This window comes from Lutra lutra, chromosome 1, assembly GCF_902655055.1.
Source record: "Lutra lutra chromosome 1, mLutLut1.2, whole genome shotgun sequence".
NCBI classification, from domain to species: domain Eukaryota; kingdom Metazoa; phylum Chordata; class Mammalia; order Carnivora; family Mustelidae; genus Lutra; species Lutra lutra.
The window spans coordinates 57089613-57104061 of NC_062278.1; the positions used below are offsets into that span (position 1 = coordinate 57089613).

Below are 14449 nucleotides of genomic sequence, written 5' to 3' on the forward strand. Positions count from 1 at the left end.
TTTAGAAGTGTGTTATTTAATTCCAAGTATTTGAAGAGTTTCCAGATCTTTTTTGTTATTGATTTTGAATTTAATTCCATTGTGATAAGAAAGCATATGATTTGAATCCCAAATTTATTGAGGCTTCCTTAAATGCCCAGAATATAGTCTATCTTGGTGAATGATGATACACACTTGAAAAGAATGCATAGTCTATTTTTATTAGATAGAATATTCTATAAATGCCAATTAGGTTAACTTGGTTGATAAAGCTTTTCAAGTCTTCTGTACGCTCTCTATTTAAAATGCATTTTTATAAGCAGCATGTAGTTTATTTTACTTTTTTTAATCCAATCTGATAATCTATGACATTTAATTGGCCTGCGAGAGAGGCCAGCGGCAGGATTCTTCAGCCTGGGACAAGCCATTTAACGTGACTCTTCTGGTGCCCCCCTCACTGCTTTTATATCTGAATGACACAAGTGCTCAGGCTTATCACGGGTGGTATTCCCTTCGCTACCAACGGAGGCCTTCACAGCGTGCTGACCAGAATGGTGGTCTGTCTGTCTGCTCCAAGGGAGAAGGGTCGGCAGAGGGTGTAAGATCTTCCCATCACCGGAGAGGTCGGGAAACTGTCAGCTTGGCATTGAACAAGCCTCTGGTTCCAGCTTCTTTGAATCTGAGTGAGTACTTTAAACAGTTTCTTTTTCCCCAACACGAGTGCGAGCTCCATGACTTCAGGCTTAGCTTCAGCCAGCTGAAGTGGGACAACTGGATCGTGGCCCCGCACAGATACAACACTCGATACTGCAAAAGGGAGTGTCCCAGGGCAGTTGGATATCGGTATGGCTCACCAGTTCACACCATGGTGCAAAACATCATCCATGAGAAGCTCGACTCCTCAGTGCCAAGACCGTCATGTGTTCCTGCTAAATACAACCCTCTCAGTGTTCTGACCATTGAGCCAGATGGCTCAATCGCTTACAAAGAATATGAAGACATGATAGCCACTCAGTGCACCTGTCGTTAACATACGGTTCTGTAAGCTAAAACCTTGAGCCTCTTCTGCAAAGGACACACTGTGTGCCTCTCTGTGCCTTCGAGGGAGAGCGCTGTGTCAAATGGCTATAACCCGCTCTGTGAGGTGTAAGGCTGTTGTGAGCACATCCTGGGGCCTCCATCAGTGTACAGTAGTAACATCTGCCTTTATTTTCAAATGTAAAAGAACTTTCTTTGGAGGGCTTTAAATTTTTGTTCCTGAGCGATTTTTTTTCCTTTGCATTGGAGTCTTGTTTTTGATATAAGAAAAAAAATCTTAATGTAAATCTTGGTTGGAATTGCGGCTCTAAATGAACAGTTCAGAGGGCTATTGTTTTATTTAATGGAAGAATAAATCCCTCTCAGTGGCATTAAAAAAAAAATTTAATGCAGTTATTGATACGGTTGGGTTCAAAGCAATACTCTTGATCTCTGTTTTTATTTGTCTTCTATTTTTCATTCATCCTTTCTATCTTTTTATGACTTCTTCTATATCTTCTATATATATCTATATATTGATACATGAACAATACAAGAGCTAGAGGCACAACCCCCAACACAGTCAAAAACCAACATAAAACTTTGACCCCCCCAAAACTTAACCAGTAATAGCCTCCTGTTGACTGAAAGCTTTACCAATAAATGTAAACAGTCTGCTAACATGTATTTTGTATGTTGTGTGTATTACATACTATATTCTTACAATAAAATAAACCTGAGAAAATATTAAGAAAATTGCAAGAAAGAGAAAATATAGTTACAATACTATACTTTATAAAAAAAAATCTGCATATAACCAAACCCATGCAGTTCAAAGGGCAACTGTACATTGGTATATTTTTATGACTCTATTTTATCTTCATTGATAGATTATTAGTTAGAAGTTTGTTGTTGTGTCATTTTAGTGATTGCTTGGGGTTTATAATAAACATCTTTTTCAAAAAGATTTTATTTAGTTATGGAGAGAGAAAGAGATAACAAGAGAGAGCAGGGAGAAGAGGGAAAAGTAGGCTCCTCGTTGGGGAGGGAGACCCACATGGGGCTCCATCCCAGGACTCTGGGATCATGAACCAAAGGCAGAGGCTAAACTGACTGAGCCACACCAGGCACCCCTATGAAAAACACCTTAAACTTATCACAGTCTACATTCAAGTGATATACTACTACTTTGGTATAGTATAAGAACCTTAAAATGGTGCAATTCTATTCCGACTTTTGTGCTCTGGGTTTTCTTTATTTTACATATTGTTATTATTTTTCTCTTAATAAGGAATTATCCATGTTATTTCCTTTAATAAGGCCAATTCTCTTTTTTAAAGATTTAAATAAAAATAAATATTGTCATGCTTATCCCTGTATTTAACATTTCCAGAACTCTTCAATCCTTTGTGTAGATCCAAGCTTCTATCTAGCTAGTATCATTATTCTTCAGCTTAAGGGACTTTCTTAAACATTTTTTTTAGAACAAGTCTACTGGTGATTAATTCCTCCAGCTCCTACATATCTGAAAAAGCCTCTACTTGCCTTCATTTTTGAAAGATATTTTCTCTGGGTAAAAAAATTTATGATTGAGTTGACTATATATTTCTTTCAGTATTTTAAAGATATTGCTTTACTGTTTTCTCAGTTACATTTTTCTGAAGAAAAACTCTAGTGTCATATTTGTCTTTGTTCCTCTGTTATTTATTTTCTCTGATTGTTTTAAGATTTTCCTCCTCACTGATTTTAAACAATATGCCTCGGAGTAGTTTTTGTTTGTTTGTTTTTATGTGTCTTGTGTTAGGAGATTGTTGAGCATCTTGAATCTGTGTATTTATAGTTTTCATCAAATATGGAGAAAAATAACCAATATTTCTTTAAATATTTTTCCTGTTCCCTGCCCACAACTCATTTTCAAGATCTTCAATCACTTGCAAATCTCCTACATTTCACTGATATGTTTATTTCAGTCTTTTCTCTGTGTTCCATTTTGGGTAGTTTCTTTTGCTATGTCTTCAAGGTCACTAGTCTTTGCTTCTAAAATGTTTATCTGCCAGTAATCCAAGATGGATACTTTTAAATCTCAGATAATTTGTTTTTACCTCTATAAATTCAGCTCAAGTAATTTTTTCTTCATTTTTCACATCTCTATCATACATGTCTAACCTTTCTTCTTCCTTCTTGAACATATTGTGTGTAGTTTTAACAACTGTTATAATGTTTTTATTTGCTAATTCTATCATCTCTGTCATTTTTTTTAAAGATTTTATTTATTTATTTGACAGACAGAGATCACAAATAGGCAGAGAGGCAGGCAGAGAGAGAAGGAGGAAGCAGGCTCCCCGCCGAGCAGAGAGCCCCATGAGATCATGAACTGATCCGAAGGCAGAGGCTTTAACCACTGAGCCATCCAGGCGCCCCCATCTCTGTCATTCTGAGTTTCAACTGACAGATTTCCCTCATTATGGGTTATATTTTCTTACATTTTAAAATTCCTAGTATTTTTTTTAAGATGGGGTATTTTATTATGTAACTTAAAAGTCTGTGTAAAAGCTACAAACAATGTATCAATTAATATTATACATTTATATATGTACAATACAGGATATATATCCAATATTAAGGTAAAAATTCCTAGGCTTACAGGGGCTCCTGTGTGGCTCAGTTTGTTAAGCAACTGCCTTCAGATTCAGGTCATGATCCTAGAGTCCCAGGATCAAGACCCACATCAGGCTCCCCACTCAGCAGGGAGTCTGATTCTCCCTCTGACCCTCTCCCTTCTCATATTCTCTCTCTCACACTCTCTCTCTCAAATAAAGAAAATATTTTTTTAAAAAATTCCTAGGCCTACAGAAACACTTAATAAAGAGTTATAGTTGGACATTTTAATACACTGTTTGAAAAACTTCGTGGGTCAGGTAAACAAATAATGATCTTATAATACAGAGGACTAAATAATAAAATCAACATGCTCAGTTTAACAGGTATTTTTAGAATTTTTAACATCAGAAACAAAGAACATACATCCTTTTCATATGTCTCTGGGAAGTTTACCAGATTAGTCATGTATTAGTCACAGTGGAAAGTCATAAATTATAAAGAGCAGAGATTTCGCAAAAAAAAGTATGCTCACTAATAGGCCATTGAAACTAGAAATCAGTAAGATTGACCCCCAAACTCCCTCAACTATCTGAAAATTATAGAACACTTTCTTTTTTTAATTTAAAGATTTTATTTATTTATGTGACATACAGAGAGAGAGAGAGAGAGAGAGAGCACAAATAAGGGGAGCGGCAGAGGGAGAGGGAGAAGCAGGCTCCCCAATGAGTAGGGAGTCCAATATGGGGCCTGATCCCAGGACCCTGGGATCACCATCTGTGCCGAAGGCAGACAGTTAACTAACTGACTTACTCAGGCTCCCCCGTTATTTTCTAACATAACTTCTAGGTCAATGAGAAAATTGTAATTAGAATAACAGATTTTCTAGAAAAAAATGAAGCAAAGAATATATCTAAAATCCTATGCAGTATGATAAAGATTTACTCAAAGGAAACATTATGACCTCAATTCTTTTTTGTTAAATATTATTATTTTTTTAAAGATTGTATTTATTTATTTGACAGAGAGACAGTGAGAGAAGGAACACAAGCAGTGGGGGGTGGGAGAGGGAGAAGCAGGCTTTCCACTGAGCAGAGAGCCCTACACAGGAGTCAATTCCAGAACCCTGGGATCATGACCTGAGCTGAAGGCAGAAGCTTAATGGGAGCCACCCTGGTGTCCCTAAATATTATTTTTAATTATTAAATTCAATTACTTAACATATAGTATATTATTAGTTTCATAGGTAGAGCTCAGTGTTTCATCAGTTTTATATCATACCCAGTGCTCATTACATCTATTTTTTTTAAGACTTATTTATTTATTTGAGAGAGAGAGCTCTGGAGAGTGCGTGTGAGCAAAGAGAGTGGCAAAGGTAGGGGAGAGAAAATCTCAAGCAGACTGTGCTCAGCGTGGAGCCTGACTCGGGACTTGATCTCAAGACCCTGAGATCATAACTTGAGCTGAAATCAAGAGTTGAATGCTTAACTGACTGAGCCACCCTGTAGAGTCTTGCTTTTAAACTTTGTTAGACAGGTCCAGAGGAAGGACTTGCCTCAGCAATAGGCTAAATTTAACTTAGTTTGAAAGCAGCTCTGGCCCTCACGAATTATGAGGTGTTCTACTCTGGCTGTGGAAAACAGGTACTCTGCCCAGTCTTGGGTGAGCCATGGGCATTGTTTTCTCTTTTAAGGCGGGTCTTTCTCCCAAGCTTTTGGTAGCTTTCTTACATGCATGTGCTGATCAGTATTCAGCTAAATACTCGAGGGGGACTCTTTGCACATCTTCAGAGTTCTGGGTACAGTTCTCTCCCCTCCAGAACTCTACCTTCTTGGCTTGACATGAAGTTTCATCTTCTCGGTTCTGGGAATCAGTGGACAATACCACAACCCCTCTACCTGCTCCAGGGCCTGAAAACTTCCTCTAGACAACAAGATATGGCAGCAGAGTTCACCTTACTTCCATTCCCATCTTTCAGAGATCATTGTCCTTCTTTACCTGATGTCCAAAGTCTTGAGTGCCATTGTCTCATATATTTTGTCTGGATTGTAGCTCTTTAAGGTGGGAGGGTATATGTATCCAAGTGAGAAGGTAAATCCAACATGTAATTTCACGTTGAACAGAAGTAAAACTTCAAGTACCTCATAGCCCTTTAGTGTAATTCTACAATATATTTTTAGTATAATTTAGTGTAATTCTGTAACCAAACCTGTAGTCTTTTAAATGTTAATTAGTAAGCTATGAATTACTGATCATTATGCAATTATTAAGGGAATATATATACTTTACCTGTGGCAGTTCTCAGGGCTTATGTCCCAAAGGAGTCTCATTATAAGCTTTCACAGTTCAACTAAGAAAAAAATGTACAGACAGGAATAAAGAGAAAATCTGTGACTAAAAAACAGATGAATTCCAGACTCTCGAGATTTTCACTGAGAATGTTAAAGTTCCAAAAAGTTCAACTCAAATCTCAAGAATAAGAGCAATAACTCATTTCCCTTTGGTATTAAAGGGCTTATTTCTGGCAAAGTAAAAGTAGGGTGATTAGTTTTAAAATATTCTTTAAATCTCTCTTTGAGGTTTTTCCTTCACTTGATTAACAGAATAGACAATTTATATTAAGATGCTAAAAATAGGAAACATCAAAATTTAGAGACTGGAACAAGAAAGAATACATATGCAGTACAGGTGCTCCCTTAATGCTGCTTGTCATTCCTCCAACCTGCTCTATAGGAAAACACCCTACCCACTCACAGTTTACTACCTAAGAAGTCAGACTGCCTGGATCAGAGGTGGATACTGGAATCATGACAGTTAACTCATCTACTGAACCAATCTGTACACAGAAGATTAAACAGTCATTACTGAAGGCAGAGCCCTAAGGATACCAGAAGGCAGAAATGGGGCCTTGGGAAGCAAGGCAGGATTACAAAGGACAAAAACTAAGAATAAACACAAGATGATAGTTGCTAGAGAGTGGGATTCAAGACTCCATAACTAATCACTAATCAGATAACCACTATAACAACAACAACAACTATTATTAAAAACTTGCTGGAGGGACGCCTGGGTGGCTCAGTTGGTTAAGCGGCTGCTTTCGGCTCAGGTCATGATCCCAGAGTCCTGGGATCGAGTCCCACATCAGGCTCCTTGCTCAGCAGGGTGCCTGCTTCTCCCTCTGCCTCTGCCTGCCACTCTATCTGCCTGTGCTCACTCTTGCTCTCTCTCTCTCTGACAAATAAATAAATAAAATCTTTAAAAAAAAAAAAAAAGAAAACTTGCTGGACGCCTGGGTGGCTCAGTTGGTTGGACGACTGCCTTCGGCTCAGGTCATGATCCCGGAGTCCCGGAATCGAGTCATGCATCAGGCTCCCAGCTCCACGGGGAGTCTGCTTCTCCCTCTGACTTTCTCCTCGCTCATGCTCTCTCTCACTGCCTTTCTCTCAATAAATAAATAAAAATCTTAAAAAAAAACTTGCTAAGTGTAAGACACTAGTCTAAGAGCTTACTTGCATACTTAATTTAAACATATAAAACCCTAAAAGATGGATGCTACTAAATCTTAATGTTACAGATGAGAAAAACAAGAGTGATGAAGATTAACTTGCCTAATATTGTACAAATAAATTGTAAGTTCAATATTTGAGCACACAGTCTAAGTCCAGAGCTGGCTCTGTAGAGCAGTGATCTTTTAGTGATCTCTCTAGTTGGTTCCAAGCACTTTGAGTCCTTTTTTGGATTATCCTATGCCCTGCCTATTTGACCATAATTTACATTTTTTTTCTTTTTTTTTTTTTTGACAGATAGAGATCACAGCAGCGAGGCAGGCAGAGAGAGAGAGGAGGAAGCGGGCTCCCTGCCGAGCAGAGAGCCCGATGCGGGGCTCGATCCCAGGACCTGGAATCATGACCTGAGCTGAAGGCAGAGGCCCCAACCCACTGAGCCACCCAGGCGCCCCATATTTGACCATAATTAATCTCTACTTCCAACAGATTGGATTTCTGTTATTTAAATAATAAAACTTTATTTATATTTTTATATCTATTTATATTATTTATTTTTATATTTCATATTTATATTATATAAATATAATATTTGTATTTATTTATATTATTTGTTTATAATAAAAATAGGACTTTAAATAATAGAAATTTAAATAATAGTTATTTAATATTTAATACTTAAATAATAGTTATTATTACTTAATAATAACTTAAATATATGTTTACATTTAATATATATAAATGTAATATAAATATAAAATATATATAAATATATAAATGTATATTTATATTTAATAACTTAAATATATATTTATTTATATATTATAAATAACTTAAAATATATTTCTTTAAAATGTTGAAAAATAATGCCCGTTTATGTTAGCTTTCACACACTAAGAGCCTCTGCAGTTTACATCTGATCCAAATATAAGTTCACTTACATGACAGTCTATAGCTCTCAATAAGTCATCTACCATAAAATGTTCATATCAAAGTGCTTTTATAGGTAAGCATTTTATCAATGCCACTTGCTTTTAAATACCTTGAAAGACAGAAGTCATCATTTTGGTGATTTTGGATACAAAAGTCATGCTCATGCCCCATAACAGAGAAAACTTAAAACTAACTTACACACACACACACATTTCAACACTAAAGCTAAAACCTTATTTTATGCTCAATTTTGTCCAACTTTATCTTGGGGGCGGGTTAAAGTTATCTCACTTAGAAAAATCTTTGCTATGTAAACCAAAATGAAAAAAGAGTAAGCATTTCAATCAGTAGTGTTGTTGGCCACCTCTGATGCAATGGACAACTCTCTTTGTCATAAAACTGGACAATTAGTAGAACTTTTATTTTGTTCTGTTTTCATCCCAGTTGATTGAAGCAGTAGTTGGTAGATTATTAAAATTAAGCACTGAATTGGGGCACCTGGGTGGCTCAGTGGCTTAAAGCCTCTGCCTTTGGCTCAGGTCAGGATCCCAGGGTCCTGGGATCAAGCCCTGCATCAGGCTCTCTGCTCAGCAGGGAGCCTGCTTCCTCCTCTCTCTCTGCCTGCCTCTCTGCCTACTTATTATCTCTGTCTGTCAAATAAATAAATAAAATCTTTAAAAAAATAAAAAATTAAAATTAAGCACTGAAAAATAAAAAGTATCATAAACATTTTAACCACAAATGCGTAAGTTTATCTTTATTAACCTGTAGACCTAGGACCAAGACATTGTCCTGATAACATCTATGATGGGATTTCCATGTCATATTTTTTTCTCTAAATCTCACTGCCTGTAAAATACTGTAGATAGCCCCAGTCTTAGTTTCTTTAAAGTGGAATAAAACTTTAAAACATTTGTGATGAAATCTAAGTGCAGGATCTCTCCAGACTTTTGGCCCTTCTTTGCAAGATTTTTGTAAGTATTTGGTAAGTATGGCTACCGTCTAAATTGGCAGCAATTTTTAAGCAAGTCATGTTTATTGATTCTTTGCAAAGCACCAAACTGAATTATCAAAGAAAATGCTCCATCCACACCCATATTTCATTAGGAAACATAACAATTAATTATCTTATGTAACTACACTAACAGGTATAGCTAGAACAATCAACTTCAGAAAGGAACACCACTGACTCTTGGAAAGCATACCATGCTGGGACTGGAGGAAATTCAGTAGGTTATAAGAGAGTATCTAGTGGTCTGAGTGTTTTTCACGCTGTGGCCAAAAGTCAGTCTGTTTATAGAAGGAAGAGAGAGTAGCTCACATACGTGGAGATCACTTAACAAATGTTCTACTTTTCAAATCCAAGTCAGCTTTACAGAATGAATTTTTAGAACACTGGTAGGGTCCCCCACACCCACAAAACCTTTAACACACAAGTTATAGGAGTACCTGAAACTCTACCAATAAAATTAATTACTGAATTAAACATTATTGTATTTTGTAATTTTTTTTCAAATAACTGAGAGAAAAAAGTATTAAGGCAACTGGGGCAAATTGCCAGTTGTCCTCCAATTTCCATTCTCCCATTCTTTCTTAGTACAGAATCCTGATTTTTAACTGGGGGGCCATAATATTCTCCTCAGCTTGACAAACCTTAGACAGATTTCTTCCTGACTATAGGCCCCTGACCTCACTTTTCCTAGAGTATTTCCTTAATGTGGTTGCAAATTATTCCTCTTCCTCCTTTGAAATACATACAAATTGCTTAAAAGCCTCTTGGCGGTTTGATGACCCAGGTACCTGGGAACCATCTGTTTTGCAATGTGAATATCAAAAGAAGACGGTGCCACTATTTCCCAGTGTCCACGGGAGGGTAGAAGCTTAATTTCAGTGGGTATTATTCTCAAAGTTGTAAAACTGCCCCCTGCCTCAAAGATAGAAAAAAGTTGGGTTTTCCTTTGGGTAAGTCCAGTTTAGTAAACACAGGTGGCCTAAGGTTACCTCCACCCAGCTTTTAAAATCTCTCCAGTTTTTTGGTTCAGTAGAGTGGAGTTCAGGTTCCTTCCTTTACTGCAATAGTCTGAATAAAGTCTTCATTGTCTGTTTAACTTCGTTCAGTGTAATGGACACTGAATGCATAGCTGCAGGAAAAACCCTCCCTCTATAGCTGGTGCGGTCTTCTTTGGCCCTCATTTCCTCTAGATGGGAGAAAGATATGGCGACTGAATTTAAGCAACCATATTAGATCAGAGGAAAGAAGCCATAGGCTGGGGATGGCAGAGAAACAAAATAAGAAAAGCCCAACTTCCTCCCATGTGGAACATCACACCAGCCTTGGACCAACTATCACTAGCTTTTCAATGTGAGAGAGAAGATTCTGTTTTATTTAAGCCATTGTTATTTGAGTTTTCTGTTACTTGTGGGTGGACCTAATCTAGTTAACATATGTACGAATATCTTGGTTTCAGTTTTTAGTTAACTTTTCCCCAAAAGGTAAGAAGGCTTGCTAACATGACATCATGTGGGGTGCAATGTGGGTGGCAAAGTGGGGTCTACGGTGGCTTTCTCCACAGGCTGAATCTACTCCACACCACTGAGAATATTCTCAGAGATGCTTAAAAAGCCCATTTTCAGGAAGATGAATATTAAAATTCCTCACAAATGCATAAACTTGTTCCTCACAATTAAAATTTAGAATACTTTAGGGGTACCTGGGTGGCTCAGTCATTAAGTGTCTGCCTTCAGCTCAAGTCATGATGCCAGGGTCCTGGGATGGAGCCCCGCATCAGGTTCCCTGCTTGGTGGGAAGCCTGCTTCTCCCTCTTCCACTCTCTCTGCTTGTGTTTCCTCTCTCACTGTGTCTCTCTCTGTCACTTAAATAAATAAATAAATCTTTCCAATAAAATAAAATAGAATAAAATTTAGAATACTTTATATATGACAATGGAAACTAAATTTGTGTAGTTGTTATGTTCACCAATTCAGAGGACGTATAATCAAAAGGATAAAATTGTGCCTAAAAGAGATCCCTTAAAAGAAAATACTTGGCAAAACATTTAATTAATTAATTAATTAATTAATTAATTTACTTTTAAAAGATTTTATTTTTTTATTTATTAGGCAGACAGAGATCACAAGTAGGCAGAGAGGCAGACAGAGAGGGGGAAGAAGGCTCCCTGCTGAGCAGAGAGCCTGATGCACGGCTCGATCCCAGAACCCTGGGATCATGACCTGAACTGAAGGCAGAGGCTTTAACCCACTGAGCTACCCAGGTGCACCCTTTACAGGTACTTTTAATAAATATGAAACAAACTACTTTTAAAAAACCAATAGTTAATCCCTTTGTTATTTATACTTCATTCACTCTCTAAATCTTGCTATCAAATTGTTATGGACAGTATCATTTGCTGTAGTTTCAACTATCCAGCTGATATTAGTCCGACCTAATTCAGTCAACATAACAGGACCTGGAAGACATGTTTCCAGCCAAGATATACATTGAGTGGCCTGCAGAGTTCAATTCCGATACAGGTGAGAGGAAAGGTATGGAGAAGTGGGACAGTCAGATCCCAGCCAGGAGGCAGGTCTGCAACTCCTTGCTGTAGGGCACTTGGGTGAACAAAGAAATGAGCCCCTCTCACCAAGAGTGCTGCAGTGTCCCCTGCTCTGTAAACTTTAAACCTTGGATTATCTTAAGAGGAAAATACCTCTGATGTCAATTTCGTCATTCTTGCAGTCATTGCAATCAATGAGAAAGAGCCCATTCCTCATTTGCAAAATCAGAACATGCAAAGTTACTGTTATATGCACCTTCTTTCACTGTTAATAAGTAAAATCCTATTCATCCTTTACTCCACCTCTGCAAATAAAAAATGAGATCTTAGACCTGGTTTTGACTTCCTGGGCTAAGTAATGAAGTTAGCAGAGCCTCGCCTAAAGAAAAGTATTAGTCTTCACAATTAACAAAAAGAGTCTAAAAGAGATGAAGAGATACCCCCTCTCTCCTGAAGTTACAGAGAGGGAGAGCTTTCTGCATCATAAAACACATTCAAGGAGTCTGATCTGATAAGGTATTAAATTGAGAGCGTTCACAAGAATATCAATCTCATTTCCCCTATAACAAGGAGATTTGTGTGAATGTTCATAACAGCTACCAACTTGTACCGTTCTTTCTCTTCATATAAATTTGTCCTTGGAAGTGTCAGGAAAGATTCTTCTAACGCTTTGAAGACTTTAGAGACTGTTGGCATGCCCTGTGACAATACCAGAAGAAACTTACAATTCTGATTGGCTATCTTACTTGACCTGGTAATATTATCATAATTGGTGTCTCAGTGCATTTAAACAACATAAATACTTGGAAGATGAGCAGATCATAACGGAAAAGAATCACTGGCATGATGGAAAAAGTTAAAACCTATGACAGCAACCTTCTTGTTTTAATAAGAGACGCGTCTACCAACTTACCAGGGACAATATATCACAAATATTGTTAAAATGGGGAACTAGTCCAATTACCCACTGCCTATTGGTAGTATATCTAAAATATGATGATACAAAAGTTGAAAATAAAAGGATGAAAAAATATAATAAGCAAATAACATAAAAGAAAGTTGACATAGTTACACTAATGTTAGGCAAATGGACATGAAAACAGAAAGCAATACTAGAGATAAAAGGGTCACTGCAATTGAAGACATTAACATTAAATAGGAACATTTAAGAATTTGAATTTACATGTATATAATACCATCTATAAAGCCAAAATTTACAGAACTACAGAGAGAAAGTATAAAAATAATAGATTTCAACACAACTTGGTCTGTAATTAATAGATTAATACACAAAAGAATCAGTAAGGCTTTGAACGATTTGGAAAACGTAGTCAATATTGACCTAATGCAAAACTGGTAGGCTGCCGTGCTCTGGCAAACCGTCGTACTGTGGAAGGGCTACAAGCCAGACCAGACTTCACTGCCTCTGTTCTAGGGGGAGTTGAGGGTGGGCTGCCCGTCTTCACCGTTACAGATCTGTTACAGATCTGTCTCATCCAACCCCACAACCAACCTCATCCATTTACCCCAGTGAGACATGATCAGAAAATGTTTGTGAGGGAGGGGGATAAAGGGCTTGTATAGAAGACTATATTTAGCAACTGGACATTACTTTCAAGAACACATGGAAACTTTATGAAAAGTATTGACAACATCCTAAGCCATAAATAAGTCTCAATATGCAACAAAACATCAGAATTATACAGATGTGTTCCTTGACAATGAAACTAAGTTAGAAATCCATTTTCAATAAGTTTAAAAATTTAAAAAATAAAAAAAAGTTTAAAAAAAAATAAGAATAAGTTTAAATAAGTTTAAAATAAGTTTAAAAATAAGAATAAGTTTAAAAATCCATAAATTTGGAAATTATAAAAAACATGTTTTTAAGTAAACTGTAGATAAAAGAGGAAATAATTAAAGTCAAAACTGAAAACTAAATCTGAACTATAATTCCACTTCTTGTTGTAAACGGAGAGCCTTGAATGCTTCTGTTAGAAACAAAAATAGGGTGAAAACTGAAGGGTTAAATATTAATCATAAAAATTTTGAAAATAAACATCAGTCTAAACAGAAAGAAAACATACAAAGGTAAGAAGAGCAGCAAAAAGGAAAAACAGAATTAACAAAACCGAAGTTCATTCTGCAAGAAGGCCAGTACTGCCAATCTTCTAGGTCAATGGTTTGCCACTAAGAGCAGTTCTGCTCCCCCCTCCCCAAACTTTCTTCCTCAGGGGTCATTTGGCAAAGTGTGCAGACATACTGTAATTGGAAATACAACCTGGGGTGGAGGGGCCCTATGGGCATGGACTGGGTCCAGGCCAGAGATGCCACCAACCATCCTACAGGGCACAGGACAACCCCAAAGCAGAGTCATCCGACCCAACATGCCAAGATTGAGAAGCCCTGTGCAGCCGGGTGAATTAAGAATAGAGGGAAGCCATGAGTAAACAATGCCAGGAATGCAAAGGACATTCTCACGTCCGTAAATACAGGACAAGATTTAATAGGATAATAAGAACAAACATACGCAAACATGGGTAGACACTTAGACAAAAATGCAGACATTCACAGAAAAGTACAAATGATCAGAAGTAACTCAAGAAAAAAAAAAACAACAGAAAAGTAAAAGATTTTGTATCACTGTGGAAGAAATTGACTGAATAGTTTTCAATCCCCCAGCAGACAGCCAGCACTCTCCTACACCGTTACAGAAGAGTGAGGGGGAGGACACGCTGGGGGACACGGGGACCACACTCACAAGAATTACAAGTGCATTTGCTCTTTGACACAGGACCCCAATTTTTAAGAATTGATTCTGTGGCTACGTTGGTATGTACATAGTGATATTTCCACATGGCATCCACT

At 37.2% G+C, this 14449-nt stretch overlaps 1 protein-coding gene across 1 annotated transcript; it reads left to right on the plus strand.

The window, feature by feature from the left end:
• Positions 1-355: 355 nt before the first annotated feature.
• LOC125096436 (growth/differentiation factor 9-like) lies at positions 356-1272 on the plus strand (the record flags this gene model as incomplete). Its single annotated transcript, XM_047723484.1, has 1 exon — positions 356-1272. A coding segment is annotated over one exon (654 nt), but the record flags the coding sequence as incomplete, so codon positions are not given.
• Positions 1273-14449: the final 13177 nt, after the last annotated feature.